This window comes from Calypte anna, chromosome 3 (assembly GCF_003957555.1).
Source record: "Calypte anna isolate BGI_N300 chromosome 3, bCalAnn1_v1.p, whole genome shotgun sequence".
In the NCBI taxonomy this organism is placed as follows: domain Eukaryota; kingdom Metazoa; phylum Chordata; class Aves; order Apodiformes; family Trochilidae; genus Calypte; species Calypte anna.
The window spans coordinates 83506135-83525083 of NC_044246.1; the positions used below are offsets into that span (position 1 = coordinate 83506135).

The 18949-nt window shown below is 36.3% G+C and overlaps 1 protein-coding gene across 4 annotated transcripts in view; it reads right to left on the reverse strand.

The window, feature by feature from the left end:
• Positions 1-264: 264 nt before the first annotated feature.
• The window catches only part of MAP3K7 (mitogen-activated protein kinase kinase kinase 7), a 45915-nt gene continuing 27230 nt past the window's right edge, over positions 265-18949 (reverse strand). For 2 of the 4 annotated variants that reach the window (XM_030446995.1, XM_008495405.2), the window contains 5 exons: positions 13039-13103; positions 9001-9109; positions 6141-6202; positions 5472-5587; positions 265-3330 (listed from right to left, as the gene is read on the reverse strand). In XM_030446995.1, coding sequence (XP_030302855.1) covers positions 3150-3330; positions 5472-5587; positions 6141-6202; positions 9001-9109; positions 13039-13103 — 533 coding nt within the window. In that variant the 3' untranslated portion in view covers positions 265-3149. Of the gene's footprint in view, positions 3331-5471; positions 5588-6140; positions 6203-9000; positions 9110-13038; positions 13107-18949 lie in introns of all 4 variants that reach the window. The other 2 variants (XM_008495404.2, XM_030446996.1) reach the window with 1 other exon arrangement.

The following is an 18949-nucleotide window of genomic DNA, read 5'->3' on the forward strand; positions in this document are numbered from 1 at the left end:
GTGAGCAGGACTGTTCATCCTAAGCCCTATTGCTGCACACAGGAAGGGAAGAGCTAAGGGCAGAAGAATTTTCTTCTGGCAGTGGGAACAACTGCATGATGATTGTTTCCCCACCCCGGGTGGTATTCCATGGGAGATCAAGGATGCCCTGGCAAGTGCTGGGGCATTTGTACATGTTTGTGGAAGTCTCTCAGCTTTTATTAATTAGATTCCTGACAACGCAATAAAACCCCGTAGCAGAAAGCCACACCGCTCATTCCTGAATCATATGAAATCAGTCACCATTTTATGTACAAGTTTTGAATTACAATATTCAACTTCTCGTCAGAAAAAAACCCCAAAAAGCCTAAAAAAAGCATTTTTGGCAGAACTGTGCAGTGTACAGAAGCATTCTTTCAATTACACAATATCTTACAGAACACATACTGTAACAAAAAGCAGAGCCTGTTACATTTTCTGAGAAGGCAGTGCCCAGAGGAAACGAGATGTTTCACCTCCATGATTAGAGAAACAGCTTTAACTGGACAAAAGAGTCCGTGAAAAAAAAAATCTGAACACTCAAGATAGTTTAACAGAAAAATGAAAGTACATTTGTAAACAACTTTTTAAAACAAGAGCCTTATGAAAATAATAAAGGTCACTGAAAGTTAAGCTGTTCAACATTTCTTAGTCCAAACTGCTATATTCTACCCTTAAAAGGTTTGTTTTTTGTGTTTGGTTTTTTTTCATGATACACAGATTTTGACACACTGAACACTGAGAAATCTGGACAAATATTTTTCTAAATGCTGGTGGAATTAAGAAGGGACAATCTGAAGGCAAAAGGTCAAACTTCAAGCTCCCTTTTTAAGTTACAAGAGCAATATACCCAATTGTTGAATGGAGTAAAGTTACACAGTGCATGAAAGCACAGTACTGCTTTTACAATTTTAGACCCTTTTTAATGCAAACCCCAAAAAGAAACTGTTAGGACAGATTTATGTATTATGTACCATCACATTAGGAATTCAATCACTTTTTTTTATTCACACTCTGCCAGAAAGTGACCTTTCATCTGCAATACTGATTCACCTCAAGTGTATCTCTTGTGACAAGGGCAAACTGTAAAATCTCCTGGGAAATGATTTTGTGTATGCAAATTATCAACCATGCAACTGAAGTTGAGCACTTCTGCTGCTCTACTTCATGCTTCAGCATCTGTTAAGCAAGCTGCTGACCACCCAGTATGTCCCTTTTTGGTAGATGGACAGATGTATGTGAATTGCAATGCTCTGGACAACTTGTGCTATTCCTAATACTTCAGTTATTTTCTCTGCCAATTACATTTTGCTATAAATATGCGTGCCCTTAAGCTGATCCCCAATATCAGTTTCAGCTAACTAATCAAATTATCTGCTAAAGTTTTGGGAATGATAACCCTTCCTTTATTTAAATAAAATGAGGGAAGGGTTCCTGACTCCCAAAGGCTTGCCAACAATAGATTTATTTTCAAGAGAGGATGACACTGTTTAATAAACTCTTGGTCATTTTTGTTGTTCACAGATCAGCACAATAGTACTTATGCTTGTTATCAGGTAAGCCAGCAGGGGAAGAAGAAAATAATATGAGGTTTCTACCACTAATGGTTTTCCATACTCTGCTCATTGGCTCTTATGAATAATTATTCATTTGAAATAAGTGGAAGTCAAATTTCAGATTACTTCTCTTATATTTTTGAGGGCTCAGCAGCTAAACTTGAATTCCCCATTTTTTTCCTTTTGCAAAAGATTGGGACTGAAACCCTGCCCACAACTGAGTAAACCAAGAGTTTATGTCAAGGAATATTTTGCATTATATTTAGAAGATCCTCATTTTTTTTTTACCACTTAGAAGGTAACTCATAATCCAAATAAACAATCTGCAATGTAAACGAGTAATGGTGGTAAATAATGACACTGATCATTACATGTTCTGCTCGAGGTCATTAAATGCAATTCTTCAGTCCCAGGGAAGGCAGCAGGCATTCTGTGATGGACTTCCTTTCAACCACAGTCGAATGAGTAGAATAACTGAGATTCCTGATAGAGATCTCTGCCATTTCCCTCATTTTTTAAATAGCTTCCCCTACTTGCATACTCCGCTCCATTTCATGATTTGCTATTTAAAATAAATTCATTTCCCAAACCCTTCTTTGCCTATCCAAAACAAACTTATTTACGTTATGGTAAATGCTTTTCAGCAAGTAAGTTGTAAGAAAAAAAAAATAAATCCAGGAAGTAATATAAAGGGAGTTAAGTATTTAAAATTCTGTATTAGTTTGTTTTCTTAATTTTCTTTCAAAGATGCTACAGGGACAAAGGCTTTAAAGGCTTAAAACATACTTTCACACATTTTTGATTCTTTCCCTCTTTTATACAAGGGACCTACTTTGCCCAGTGAAACACCATGGTAACTTTTGCCCAGTAACTATATGAAACTGCGTGCCATCCTCCCCTATAAAGTAAAGAAAATACAGCCTTTTACTTTGACTATTTTATGAATGCACAAGAATACAAGTGTATTAGTCAAAATGCAGGGCTATCAAGCACTGAGCCAAGGATGCTGGCATTGGTTTGCCTACCATTTTGCATGTGGAAAAAATACACTACATCTACAGGCAAGAGGCATCACTACTGCTTCACGATTACCCTCGCCAGCCAGCATCACCTCTGCAGCTTGGTGCATGTTTAAGTCCTGAAAATAATTGTCATAGTAACAGTTTGAGATGAGACACTGGAACAAACCTATTCTGAAACAGGCGAGTTTTTGTTTTGCTTTTATCGAGGTAACAGCAGAAACTAAAACCAAGATCTTACAATTTAGCAGCCAGTTTAACACTTGTTAGGCCAGCCTTCACACAGGGAGCATGCACACAGCCACTGTTCTTGATCTAAACTGAGGGCTGTTGGTTAATTCAAGTCACTGTTTTCTCACCTTATCTGATTAACCCGTTGAACTGGATGTCCACCGTAGGAAAAAGAAAATTAAATGATCTTAAGTGTAGCAGACAAATACAGATCACACCAAGAAGCTAACACTCATGAGTTGTCATAATAAGGGATAATAATATCAATAAAAAAAATAATCAGTCTTTTCTGTGCATATTTTCTCATTTGAAAGGTCCCAGGAAATCATGATGTGCCTGGCCTTTTCTGTTGCTGATTTCTGATGACCTCTAATTGTTTTTTGCATTGCTGATAGTAAGTCGAGAGACTTTTGTTTTCATCTAACAGCTTTTTATGTTCTTGTACCAGACGGGATGTGTTCTGCTGGTCTTTTTCATCCTGGTCCAGTTCTGCTATTAGTTCTTGTCTAAAATAAAAAAAGAAAAATCAAATTTACCATATACTTGTGCAGGTGTGTAGGTGACTTCTTAGTATTTGATTATCTGGCAATAACTCCTGGCTGGCAGTATTCTGACAAAAATGAAAAAAGTTGACAAAAAAATAATCCTACTCTTTTCTGTAGACTGGGAAAAAATTGTCTTCCAAATCAAATCCACATTTAAACTTTCAAAGAGCTGAAAGTCATACTCTCAGTCTCTAAAACTGTCATATATATATATATATATATATATATATATATATATATATAAATATATGTATGTATATGACCGAGACACAGTTCTACAGGTCACAGTAAAACGTCTAAGGATCCACACAGAATTTCATAAATACATTTAACTATAATTTTTCATAAAAATAGGTACATTTAAAAAACCAAAAGGTAACTTAAAAGGCAAAATTGTGATAATTTTGGTAGTATTTTAGTGAAGTGCTGTTTTCTATCTGGACTCCTAAAAGCAGTGGAAAAGCAGAATCAAGCAAATTATTTCTGTAACTGTCATTTCACTTAATTTATGCTGTAAGAGTTCATTATGTTGTTTAGCAACAATTTTAGATGAACAAAAACACTGATAAACTTGCTATAAATTATCCTACAAAACTGATGTAGCAGTTTGTCTTACTATTTGTTTATGAGGTGACAAGAAGGCAAGCTGCCAGCAATATTTTAGTAACAAAATAGTAGTGGAGAAAGTTCATGTTAATTAATTGTTGCCATATGGTTTATAATTACAGTTTAAAAAAAACCTTAATCATTCTGTAAAGGTTGATCTAATAACTACCTTAGCCAGCACCAATTCATCAATCACAATTTTTTGTTTTAACACCTATGGACAATTATGTTCTGACTAAGCAAAACACACTTTGAGAGAAATGTGTGTGTAGAATTTGTGAGAGAAAAAAGGTAAAGGTGGAATCTAAAGGTACAGAACTAACAATTTGGGAAGGGAAACACATTTTTATATGATTTACTGATTCACAGGGAAAACACAGAAATTCAACCAAAATTAAGGTCTTTGTGCTAGCTTCAGTAACTCCTCATGAAGTCTAAAAATCCTAGTTGCACCAGAAAAACAAAACTTGTTCCCATGCTGCTAAACCAGAAGTGAAGATGATAGAAGACTGATACTACAGTAGCTTTTTTTTCCTCGTTCTGTGTGCTATTTCTAATGTACAGGAGGTTTATACACACATTGTTCTCATTAGCTATTCCACTAACCAAGGCAAGCTCCTCATTAACCACCTGCCTGCGGTGGCTCAGACACTGGTGAGTAACAAGCTGGTTACTTGGTCCAGCATAGGAGTGTATATATATCTATGTATGTATGTATATGTATATAATGACCTCTTAGAACAGCTCCCCAGTGTCAGGAAACAGAAATGATGAGAAGCAGAAGGTAACAGAACGTATTGCAAACTGAAGTTCTGAATTAGATATGACTTTGGCCCTGGTCCAACAATTGATGCAGTTGCTTCACTTCTATGTGTACACAAAGTAAGAGGAAAGAATTTATTTCTAGTGCAGAAGGATGAGAAGGTACATAAAGGCTTTTAAATAACAGGTCCTAAACTCCTGGCAGAAAAACACAAGGTGTGTGGTGATAAATACTGACAGAAAACTGATGACTGACAGATGTCAGATATAAGATACAGACTAACTGCAAAATGAGTAACCTTGACATATTACTCCAAAATCCATTATCCAAGTGATTATCTACGAATCACAGTTTAAAATTTTTAACTGGACAGTCTGCAAAATAAAATTACAAGGTTCCTTAAAATTCTAGGTCTTCCTAGAATGATATGAGATGAACTCCTCCTGAGATGATATGAACAAGCATTACTACATTACATACATGGATGTGCTACACACTTTAAATTAGGACTTGCCCAGAAGCAGAGTCTTGACATTGATTGAAACTTCCAGGTTACTTGCTCTGAATCTCTCACATACGGCTACCAGCTCGCTATTTCTGAGATTAAGGCTGGAAAATAATTATGCCCCGAGAAATGCTACTTCATAAAGCCAGAAAAAATAGCCACAGATAACAGACTTTGGATAAAAGAAAGATGTAGAAGAACAGAAGAGGTTCAGCACGCTTTACTTACTTTCTCTGCAGCAGCAATGCAATTTCTGTCTGAACTTTCATATATTCTTGTGCCATTTTGCAGTGCTGTTCAAACACAGCCATAGATTCTTTGGAGTTTGGGCATGGTGCTAGAGGCTGAAAATAAATCAGACATGTTAAAAACTAATGAACTGATATCTTAGTATATAGTGTGTTAGAATGTCTCTGCAGTGTATTTATAACGTCTTTTAAAAACCAGTAAGGTTTTAAAAATAAGTGTCATACCATGCCCTGGAAAATTTTACTGCACTAATGTCAAAGTTGACTCAAACCTCAACTCTGCAGTCATTAATCTGATGCTGTCTTTGGTACAAGGAACAAAAACTGTAGTAGTATGTAGTCCCTCACATAACAAAATGGATGCAACCACTTAATTCATTAACAATAAAGCAAATTATGTCGTGTTTTGACAGTCAAACTCAGCTTATATTTGGTTTTAAAGATCATGTTTCCCACAGATGGTTTTTAATAGCTTGATCATATCTCAGTCAACCAATCTCAGATTACATAATATATTTTTATATACTCTGTCGAAAGTTAGATGGGATATAAACACAGGTAAGTATGCAGCACTATATTTTGCAGCCCAAAATTCACACATTGGAACGAAATGAAAGATGAAGTATCTAATAAAACATATATTTATTACCTGTAACTGATGATCTAATGTAAGATATGCCATTGGGATGGAGTTATCTGACCCATTGGTCTCTGTAACAACACCAAGAAAATTTTCATGGACTTTCAGAATTAATTCTATCCTTCTAGGACACAAACAAGAATACTAAATAATTTCACAACACACAATCTGAATGTGGAAAGGCAGATGAAAATAGCAGCGTTCCAATCCCACTGGCAGGCGAATCATTCTGTTTTTCTGACAAAATTAAGAACTTCAAAAGTACAGCCTATCACACCAAGAAAAGATTAAGGTTATCAGCCTATGCATCTAAAAGCTATGGAACAGCATACAGGTTTTAAAAATACTATTTTTATACATTTTGCAATCGTGTTCTCTATTTATAAAAAAAATGCCATTTCATTCTTGTTTATGAAAGATCAGCCAGCCAGCCCATGCATCTAATGATTTTAAAATTAGAAGCTGTGCAAACCATCTCTGCCAAAATAAAATAAGCACAACCTCCTGCTCGGTTTTGAAACCTACTCCCAGTGAGGTCTGTAAGTATCCTCCTCACAACATGCTCTAGGGCATCTTCTCTGCCCTGCAGAGGAACTTTGTGGGTAACAAGGAACCCGATAACCAATCTATGTCCTGGGCCTGGCTGCTCTCTTCTTACACTGCGGTTTTTCTGGACTTCTCTAGAAATTTCTCTAGTGCTTGCATTCCACATTTAACACGTTTCTGAAATTTTATAGATCCCATCTTCTGATAGCCCATGATCTGGGCATCACAAGGTTACTGCTAAGCTTTAAGAGACACAGGAGTAAAGACACATGGATAAACTACTGATTTGATAGCGGCATTATTGCTACTGGAGGATTACATGGAGGAGGGTAGGTGTGGAAAAAAAAGGGGCTGCTTACCCATACCCCAAAAGCACCTGCCACAGAGTAGTCGTGGTAGAGAAACTAAGGTGTTGCCCTCAAAGACTATGCTATCTCCAAGAGCAGCTTCAAAAGGAAACAGAAATAAGAGGGTAGGAATGGAGAAAAAGTGGTTAAGTGCATGCTTATAAGGAAACTGGAAGGTGGTAAGAAACCAAAACAAAACAAAAGAAGGAAAAGAAAACAACTCTAAAACCAGAGACTTATTCACCACGGTATCTTGAATGAGAACAATACAAAAAGTCTTCTCCTACATTAGACTATTGCCATATATGGAATTCTGCTGCAGCAAAGGAATCGCTGCAATGTTTCAAATACATCAATACATGCAAAATACGTAAGATTACATTCCTGAGCTTCTCAGAATTGTGCTACAGAACTGTAACTGCTTCTGTGATTGACCAGATTCAACCACATCCTCAATTTTGGATTTTGCACCATTAACTCAAAAAAAATCAGGCTCTTTTACAGAAAACTAGGATTATTTCTTTCTTTAGAAATCCTTTGTTCATGGACTGCATAAACCTAAGAAGAAAAAAATATACACATCGTACATTCTGTATTTACCTGAGTTTAAGTTGAGCCAGAAAACAGATCTAACTTTTAGACTTAGTGCTGTGCTGCATTTAAGGGCAAAGACTTGGGACAAACTACCTTTGCACAGGTATACAATCAGCAACTTTCAGTTCCCAATAAACTATTCATTGGGTAAAAGTTTGCTTCCAAGTGAGGCAGCAATTCCATGAGTGCTCACTGCCTAAAGCAACTCAGAATTCATACTACACAGAAGAGGGCTCAGGGTGGGCTGTGGCAGTGGACAACGCTTTGGGAAATTAAGAGTTACAAGACAAAGTGTTATTAGGTTAAGTGACAATGGACAGAAAGAAGCACAGAAGTAAAATACAAGAGTATTTTGCCCTCCTCCCACTAAAACTAATTTTAAAAAGTACACAAGTTGCATACATAACCACCTTATGTTTGGTAAACTACAAGTGTACATATATATATTATATATACTTGTGCAAGGGTCAGTTCACCTCTGAGTTTCCATTTTGCACAGATGGTTACAGGAAGAGAACAAATCTGGCCACAGATAAAACACATCACAACAGGTTTCAGAATTTGAGGCCCTATGAGCTGCCATCTTGGGACTAAGTTTAAGATTCAACATGTATATTTTGCTAAGAAAAGAAAAAAAAAAAAAAGAAAAAAAAGTAATTCTTACTTATATTCTAAAAAGGAATTTATGGGGATCTGCTGTTTTCATGCAGTCCAGTACTGCTTCTTTTCATTATGGAGTGCATTATGAGTTCTAAAATTTACTTCAACTAATAAATTATGTTAATTCTTAATCTTATTTCATAACAAAAGAACAGTGTTGCTACAGTAGAAGTATATTACACTTCTGCATACAAACTTATGTTATGGTCACTTAAAAACTGTAAGACTGTGTGCACATGTATATTCTGCAAAAGTAAAATTAAGCAGATAAAAAAACATAATTAATGTATTCCACCTGATACTCACCTACAGTGTTTTATTCCAGAAGTCAGAGAAATGAAAGCTTCAGCTGTGCATTTAGAATACAAATGCACGAGACTAAAATGCTAAGATGTCTGTTCCATGAGTTTCCCCAAACCACACTACAGACAAAAACTGTTGCTAAAGATCTGCATTAAGTACCTACTATCACTGTGTATGTACAGTACTTCCTTACAAGCAAAATGCTTACAAGTTTCTGTCACTTAATATGATTTAGAAGGTCTTTAAACCAGTGTGTAAAACAAAGCAATAATGTAATGATTTAATTAGGCAGAACTAAACCAAGAATGTGACCTTTACTGCTTAATTTTTTAAGGTCTGGGCATACACTCCACGCTGTGATCAAACAACTATTTTCTGGCTTTCGCAGGCAAAAATTTAACTCATGAACAAGGGATTACCTGCATCATCAGGTGTCCATGGATTACGAGTTGGCTTTTCAGAGGTTGGTCCCGAGGTAGTGATCATTCTCACACTAGGACTAGATGATCTACTGCTGTTTCTGCTCTCCTGAAATGATAAAACAAAATAAAATTACAAGAAAAGTTAACAGAAGACTTTGAAGGATCATTTAAAAAAAACAATATTAAAAAGAAAAATAAATGTGAAGAAACCTGGACCTATGCATCATCCCAAATACCCTTCTCCCCAAGCTTTTACCTTGAAAGCTCTCTACAGTTTGGTCAGCTTTAAAAGCATTGCAGGGATAATTTCATCCCCATTTATCCTCCATCTTTACCATAAAAAAAGAAATGGCAATAATTTGGCTATTCAGTATAATAGAAGGTAGTGCTGAACAATGTGTTCAGGAACTTTTTATAAGGCACAACACTAGCTCTAGGAATTTTCACACCACCATTCTGTGAAATGAAGCAGCTCCATAGCATAAGTGAGGAAGTTTGTTTCCAATGGTTAATCCATGAATATTAAAAAGTAACATTGGGTTGCCAAATTAAAATAAACCTTGATGGGTGGGGGGAACGTTATTCCTCAGATCATGCCAGTTTTACAAGACTTCAAGTCTTTGAAAAATGGAAGCTAAGAAGCCAACAATGCCATGTGGGTTTTGCCACCTTGGCAAAGATTACTTGAGAGTAACCTGTTAATAAGTCTATTGAGAATACTGAGGTACCTGGAAGAAGCAAGGATAAAAGGATACTTGTGAAGGAATAGAAGAAACCAATTGCTAAGGAATGCTCATTGGCCTACCTGTCACTAATGTCCAGGAGGTTTAAAGCATCTCACACAGCTCATGCTCAAATGCTGTCATGTAGCAGGTATTCAGTTTGGGGAGCTTGCCTTGGACTTGGCAGTGCTTTTTAGGTATGCATCTGATACAAATCCTTACCACCTATCTCACTCTCTAGTAGTGTTCTCTAAATAATGTTATCAAGGAAATACGTTTAGGTTGTTCTTTTTTTTTTTTTTTTCTGTTGATGGATCAAAGCAGTCTGGTACAGTGAGCAATCTAGTACAGCATTAAGAGGTTCCTGTAACCAGAGGACTTCTCAGGTGCCCTTTGCTATCAACCATAGACACTCAACAAATCTCTTTTTCCTTAAAGGACTTACACACTGTTAAAAGTGCTTGCTCTGTCTTCTCATTTTTGAATGTGTTTGTCATTCATATATGAGGACGCTGTCAGTAACCAGGAAGCTCAAAATCCATAGCCAAAAGCTTTTACAAAATGTCTCATGCCATTATCCCTCAGATTATTTCTGAAATAGTTTATATCTCAGTTGCTGGCTACTTAGCATAAAACACTAAATCGTCAGTAAAAATTACACAAGAAATGTAATGCAGTTGAAATAATGGATATTTCAGTGTGTTTAATCTTGTTACTCTTTTAATTGTTCCTTGACTGAGATCCTGGCTTTCAAAAATTACATCAAGATAGGATATTTGGAAATTAGACTCGTAAAGAAATATGATTTCCAGGTAACGTATATTTGAATGCTTCTTTTGAAAAATAGGGACATTAATAATTTCTTTATACCACATTGAAAATAATTGTAGTTTAGTAGCAACTTATATTTTTATTCATTTCTTAATCTGCAAAACATACTGTGGTTCATGATCGTAAGTCCTTTCCTGAGTTAATTGCATTTTAGTGAGGGGCATATTTGAGATACAAATATATATATATATATAAATCTGAAAAGGCACCTCGCTAGAATAAGGAATTGTGTATTATGTCTTTGCACTTTGGTAAGCAAAAGAATTAAAGGAGTCAAGCTGTAGGCATAGGAACTTCCTACAGAATCTTTTTTTTCTTAATTTGGTGTGTGAGAAAGAATGCACTCATTTTCTAATGGCTTTGCTTTCGTTCATTGATCTGGTTTGATTAAACACTTTTTTAATGTTTTCTGAAGATGAATCAAATAACCTGTGAGCTAACATAAGAAAACTCCAGATTGATACCCCACAGTCTAGTGCAGTTACTGAGCTGCATTCATTTAGGTGAATGCTTTTCTGTTCATAGATTATTATGCTGCATATGAAGATATACAGTAAACTGACCATAACTCTGCTAGTCACAAATGTTCTTCCTGCTTTGGCTACTGGATTGCTTATTTGGATAGTAGCACAAGATTTTTCTTAAGAAATCAAGGCGGTGAGGTCCAGAGCTATAGAGACCCATAAAGAGTAATCTTGTCTTGTTATAATTGTGCTTGCTTTCATTATTCTTTTTCAGTCTATTGGTTTTGTTTTTTAAAAATACAAACATATGTATGCTAGAAGTCAGCATTAGTTCCAGCAGACTTTTCTATCTCTTCTCACTCCAAAAAGGGGGTAAAAATTAATCATTAAGCCAGTACCATTTCTTCCAAAGTGCATTTTCATGCCTGTTAAAATACTATTTTTTCTGGTTTCTCATAATATTACCAAAACCTGCAAGATATAAGCAGATAATTGTAATCCTTCCACCTAGAATTCCAGTATGTACACTATCAGAAGCAAGAAAGTAAAATGTGATTCTGGCACTTCTATAGATCATCACCAGGAACTGGAGAGGTAAATAAAAAAACTTTTATATCCTCCTGGTCACAAGGACAATTTAACTAGAATGACCACCTAAGTAGTAGAATAGTTTCCAAAGAAAGATTACAATAAAGTTATTAAGATATGAAGTAAATGCTGAAACTCTACATTTTTTAATATTAAATCATTTATTTAAAGGAACAGCATGGTAAATTTTAAATAAAAAATGCTGTAATTTGATGTATTCATACGTTAATCAGCACTTAGGTATAATTTGTACTGTTACTTTTTTATTTCTCTAAGTCTTGCATATTTTTATTCTTACAATTATCTGAACAACCTAATATATTTCTTTACTACCTTTTGCAGACTCATTTCTTTCTAACAAACCTGTCTTCTCTGATGATACTAAAATGCATTTAAGACTCATCTGTTACTGTCTGATAGATATACATGGTAAATTCTAGTTATACCTTGGGGATTAATGACATTTCTGTGACTATCACACTCCATGGAATTAAAGGATCAAATGTTGGTGTCCCTGATAACACACCCCCCCCCAAAATTACCACCCATTTTGAATTATTGCTGAAGATTGTTTAATATGGAAACCTGAATAACCTTATGAATACACTAAGCTTCAATTTCCACATCCAAGTAACAGCAGGGTTCTCAAAACTGTCAATTCAAACTAACAGCCAAAGAGTCCCTGTGAATTACTGAAACTGACAGCAAATTAATTAAAAACACAAAATAAAAACATCTGACTGAAGCATTAGCTGTACTTTTATTGCTTAACATGTTCTTAAATTTATTTTATCAGTTAAACTTCAATTTTATGTAGAATACCACTGTGTCTGCTTTCAAAGCATGATACAAGAGAAGCTATGTTACTATAAAATATCTAGTTGAGTCTTCTTTTAAACAAAATTGTGTGACAGTACCCTCCTGTAAACCTTTCACAAGAAATGGGAAATATTTACTTACTACTACTGTAAGGTACTATTCAGGGCTCAGAGACTGATACTAAATGCATTTATAACACTGATGCACTTTTTTAATTTTTATGGAAAAAGTGAGCCTAATGTTATGGGTAACTGCTTCAGACAATCATAAGTAGTAATTACAATTGTTGCCTACATATAGAGAGGTGAAAATGCTTTCCTGCATAACACCTGCCCCCAGCCAAATTAAGTGGTACAAAAAAATCCTATGTGTACATTAAAATGATACATGCTGCATGAGCTACACAGAAAACACTTCTCATCTTGAGCTCATGCATAGTTTACTCTCATGAAATCTCTCATTTAAATACAAGAAAAATGACACCACAGTCTGCCAAGCTTCCACATAATGTCTATGAAAGCATCGAAGGTGAAGATTTCCAGATCAGTTTCCCTGTACAGATTCAGTGTTGACTTTACTGACAGATAAAGAAGAGATGAGAAAGATGTTACCTGACTGGACTCTGTTCCAGCAACACTAAGATCTTGAATGGATCTGCGCCTCTGCTGTCCGTTTCCTGCTAGGAAAAAAACAAAACAAAAACAAAACAAAAACAAACCAGTGAAATCTATTCAGAACAAAATAAGAAGGGTGCGACTGTTGCAGAGGAGCTTGGAATTTGTACAAATCCACAGAGAGAAAGTGAGAGAGGGGGAGAGAGAGACAGCTGCAGAATTTTAACTCAAAATATGCTGGCCTGTCAACAAAAAGTATACCCTAATACAATAACCACTCCTACCACATGAATAGCTGCTGCACTCTACTCCACCATCTTCTGTCACATGTATTTGGTCAGGCTTAGTGCACAGGGCAGGAGCTGATGACGACATCTATTTCAAGTGCGTTACGTTATGGGGATTTCTAAAAGCCAGACTGCAAAGATAACAGGCTGCCAGCTTTAACCTGTTGCTCTTTGGCATGCCCAAGGAGCACAGCAAGGACTCGCGCCTGCCTGCCTGCCTCCTTGTGCCCTACCAAGAAGTATGAAGCAGAAGCGCTTCCTTCTGGTCTGTATCTCTTTCAGATGAAGGAAACTGTGTCCTGTCCTCATGCTGGGAGAACTGTGAGAAGGGGACTGCTCGGCTGAATCAAATCTCCCCATCAACCTCCTGAACACAATGCTGTAATCTTTTCCTCCACTCCTTCCACCTGTTCACAATTATCCACCAGTGACAGCTACATAAAACAGTTTAAATTTTAACACTGACAGGCAATCAAAGGCATTTCCAGGAAAGAAAGTCTCCTTGAAAATAAATAATAACAATTAAAAAAACCGATTATGCAGCGGAATCTCCCCGGCTACTTTGATTTTTATTACAGTGATTGTTTACAGTATCTCTTGAGAGCAGGTCAGCTGTCCAAAAGGAAACACGAAAAAGTCCTGAGTAACAGCTGACAATGCTCAAAATTCTTGCTCTTCGCTCTGCCTTACGTAACTTTTCTACTGAAGGGGAGCATCTGAAACATGTGGTGCAGCCGTGGCAGCCCCTCGCCCAGTGACCCTGCATACCACAGCCAACCCAGCTCACTCACAGCCCTGTAACAGGCATTGCATTTTTAACCTTTTAGACACTTCTTATTCAGCATCATTTCCTTAGGATTCCACAGTCTACCTTGACAGGTGCTGGGATTTGGAATGGTTGATACAAAAATAATAGAATCGACTGGGTTGGAAGGGACCTCAGAGATCATCAAGTCCAACCCTTGATGTTAAGCTACATGATATTAATCGATACACTTAATGGGATCATACTTGGACATTTTTAAATATAAGTACTATTACATGTAGGAACAAAACAGCAATACAAAATTCTCAGTGTCACTTTACAAATCTGTTATGACACTTTATAGTCTCAAATTAATAGACAATGCTAAGAGAAAACAAGCATATAAGAAAATCAAGGAGTCTAGAACAGGAATATATTCTTTTCTCTGATTACAAATGCATTTGAATTGTAACTTCTCTGTGGTCTTGATATTTTGCTTCTGAAGTTCAGGGAAAGTATGTACTTACTTAAGCAATAATGGCTGTACTATGTTTAATATGACAATATCAGAGATTGTGTGAATGACATGGCTACGTCAAAATTTCCAAACTTGTTCACTTGCAGTCAACTTTTTCCATTAGCTAAGCATTTAACAAACAAGGCTATACACTTAATAAAAAGGATACTTCATCTGGCTGACATAGCCCGTCTCAATATTCAAGACATGGGCCATCCGCCCACAACTGATACAAAATTACGTGCACATTTCATTCAACAACACTGTTATAAAGTTAGCTCAGCTGAAATAGGCTTGCAAAAATACCTGAAATTCTCATTTCAGATTAGCAACATTTGTGAATTTAAGGAACCCGGCACATGTGTTGCTGAAATATTAGAACATGGCTGCCAAAATGTTAAAATAATCAGGGTGGGGTGCAAGAAAGAAAAGAAATTGCCTTGAGGGTGGCAGAAAGAGGGGCCAAGACTACTGTGTTGTAATAAATGAACACCTTTAAATGAAATACCTTCAAGTTAGTAGCATGAGAGAAGAGCAAGCTCTACTAGGCAATGCCATTTTAATTAGTGTAACTATTGCGGACATCTGGCAAATAAATAGGTTAGACAAAGCAGAAACAGACTACAAATAAACAAATACTTATTGCTCCAGATTCAAGACAAATCTCATTTGAAAAATACACTTTGATATATAATCTTTTCCTGAAATGATAGCTGCTACTTTCACTATGCTTTACTCTCACAGTTTTGATCTGCCTGTTACCTCTCCATCCATTTAAAATTAATTTTTTTCTCATTATAAAAATTAAATTTCTATGTGCACAGTATGTATACAGTAGCTTGATGCACTGCGTCAGGATTTCAGTGGTTCACAGGATTTTAAGATTAAACATCAAACATCACAAATAGCCTTCATGCCCTCAAAAAAAAAAAAAATCATTCACATATGGTTGTTCACTTTCTAAAATGAAATTAAAAAGGATCAGGTAACTTCTATCATGTGCTACCCCACAGAGTCCAACAAAAACAAATTCTACAACTTAAGGCTTCTGATCACTCCCTCACCAAATATCCAGACCAGCTATGAAATCTTCTCCTTGCCCTTTAGCAGATACACACATCTCCTTTTACACTTTCTTATTTGGCACAGTACTCTCTCTTCCTTACACACCTTTTAGACTCTAACATCTCTCACAGCACAGGATCAACAGTGTCTGTAACAGTGCTGGAAGGATCTTAGAGAAGTTAAAACACTGATCTGAATTCCAGAAGAATGAAGTGATATGGGGAGTCATGGGTGAGATTTCTGGCTTATACTGGTTTTAAAAGTAGCTGGAAAAATTACAGACCCAAAGCACCTATAATTCCTATCCACTTTTCTACAGACACTTAACAAAACGCTTCTATCCTGAGTAATTATTTATGCAGTGCCAATGCTATAAGAATCTTAATGCTGTGGCATTAATGCTGTGGCAGATGACAAAATTGCAAAGCCAAATGCATGCATGCTATATGTATGAAATTACTAACTTTGCCAGTGAAAAAAAAGGCTATACTGTACTTGTAGGTATATTTGATAGATGCTACTCAACTAGTGTGTATCAAGTAAGTGTTCTGATTATTTTTCTTGATCATATTACAAGTTATACTTAGATTTTATTTTTTTGTTTGTCTCTTTAAACGTATAGCTCTTAAGCCTTCCATACTTCCTATGGTATTTGTTGGTCCTTGTTTTAGAATTGATACTTCACTTGGCTATCTGGCTGCAGGATACCACTGCTGAAAACTTGTTTGCCATGCTGTTACACAATAAAGGAATTACTTGATCCATTTTTTCAATTTCTAAGTTAACAACACAAAATAATATCTTAAATGAAAGAACATTCACTCTACCCTCTTATTTAAACCTATTTAGAAAGAAGAGCAAACATATATTAAAAACTTCCACATCTGTCAACACAGAACATTCAGCTGATAAAATTTTGTATTTTATGACCTCGGCAGCATAATCAGTTCACGGATGAGAAGCAGCTGAGGCAACACATTACGAAAAACCCCAATGATAGCAGATGTAGTGCTCATACTTCTAAAATAACCCTGCCTCAAAGCAGCTGATTCATGGTAACATTCCAGAGTGGTGCCTTCCCTCTCTGGGAAGCAGCTGCTTCACCATGTGCTCAGCAGAACTTCCGGCAGCAGCTTCAGAGTGGGTCAGGGCTCAGGCTGCCCCAAGGAATGAGGGAAAGAGTCCTGCAGTCAGAGGTGCCCAGGGAAGCTGGAAGGAGCTGGGACTGTGGCGACAGAGCTGAGGAACACCACGGCAGGGGACTGAGATGGAGAGGTGTCTGGGAAGCAGAGTTAGCAGGGGAAAAGCATGTTAAGACTGAAAAGCTTTGTGCTGAGAGATTAAGGGAAGAGGTGAGAAACAGACCATGCTACACTGTCTTTAAAAGAATAAGTGAGTAAGGTACTTCTGAGTAACTGCTTAAGGCACAGAGGTAAATATAACTAGTATACTGGGCAGATGATTGCACACCTATCATGTAAAGATTTCTCTCTTTTTCTGGCCTTGGGGTTCTTGTGGCAAAGCTGTTCAGACAACCAGACAGCTTCTAATATACACTCCAGTTCTATCTCCAGGTAATTGCTTTTTCCTTCATAGTGCAAATATTGTCTTTAAGCTTTAGTTCCTTCTTCCTAGTTTTTAGCTACAGATTCACCTGTACTTACTGAATTACCAGCTTTCATTTTGTGGGCTAAAAAAGCCATGCTTTCAGATTCTTTTTTATATTCTCTGTACCACCCTAGAAGCTGATCTTACTACTATTTTGGAGTGCATGTATGTTTACTTTATATGGCTGCTCAGAACACTATGTTGAATTCTTGATTTAACCTCAACAAGGGCCAGTAAACAGTGTTAGTGCTTCTTTATCTCTCCTGAAAATTAATACTAAGATTTCAGGATTTCATAACTGCATGACAGCAGTGGCTTATACTACTACTTGGGATCAATCTGTATGCATCTGCTATGGTACCATGCCATCTTATTAAAATAAATAGCTGCTAGTCCTTGACCCTAGATTTTCCCTACTCCTATTTTTTTCCCCCAGTCACACCAAAATTCAGCCTATGTGATACTCTAGTCCTCCTCCTTATGAATAGTAATTTCTGATAAACCATTAAGAGTGAACTTCATTATTGTTTATTTAAGACTTTTAACACCTTAAATTTCGAGAGAATTCATTAATATGCTTGCTCCAATCCTATACTTCTCCCCCTCCCAATTTCTACAGATTGCTGTTTCTCTTGTATTTATTTCACATTCACCTTGGAATACCCATCCTGTCAAGTTCAATTGAAATAGTTCAGGTAAAGAATACCTAATTGACTGCCACTGCCTAAGTAAGTAAAACCAATAGATGGGTACAATCTACTTGGTGAAAATGACATGGTATTTTATTTCACTGACTTTTTAAGTATTCTCTGAGAGTTTCAAGGTTTCTTGGAAACCTGGGTGCTGTTAAAAGCTGGCAGTGTGCACAGACAAGAGGCACTCAGCTCATGGAGATTATTTACCAGGCTTTCATCACATACTGACACTGCAAAACTTGACAGATCTCTTCACTAATCTCTTCTTGATCTCTTAAGATTTCATTTACACCGTGGCAGACCAGGACACCTTGAAAACTACAGTGGAAAGCTTCACTAGTAAACTTTCTTGCTGATTTGTTAGCACTAGTGTCAAATGGATTTTCTTTCCATGGATAGCTGCATTACTCTTTGGAATCTACACTGACATTCTTTTTGTTTTTATAGATAAACTTCAATAAAGTTACATGAAATAAACTTTAGTACAAAATTATCTTTTGCATTCGACTTCACAATACCAAACAATGACAAGATTTACAAGGAAACTTCCTCAGATGACATAAATTAAAAGCTATGAACCCCCTACTCTAAATTTATCTCTAGCTTAGTAGTAGGTATTATTATTTGTACCTCCTGCCTCTGAAAAATAGATCTGAAGCAACAGGTATACTTTATCGGAGTTTGGAATTGATTACTTATTTTTAGGCACTGACAAATATGAAATGAAAGAAAGAAGTCTACTTTGACTGTGGAAAACAAAAAGGGAATGGGAAAGTAAACCAATATGGTGCTAGCTAAATACAGACTTGGGATAAATGAGAATTATTTGTTAAAATCCCATCTGAAATTATAAGCTATGGGTGCACCTGATTATACTGATTTTCTTCCTGTCCAAAGCTTCTCCTAACAATTTTAGTTTGCATTAAACACAACAGAAATACCTCATGCAGACACACTTCAGAAAAGAGTACTCAAATGTAAGAATTACATA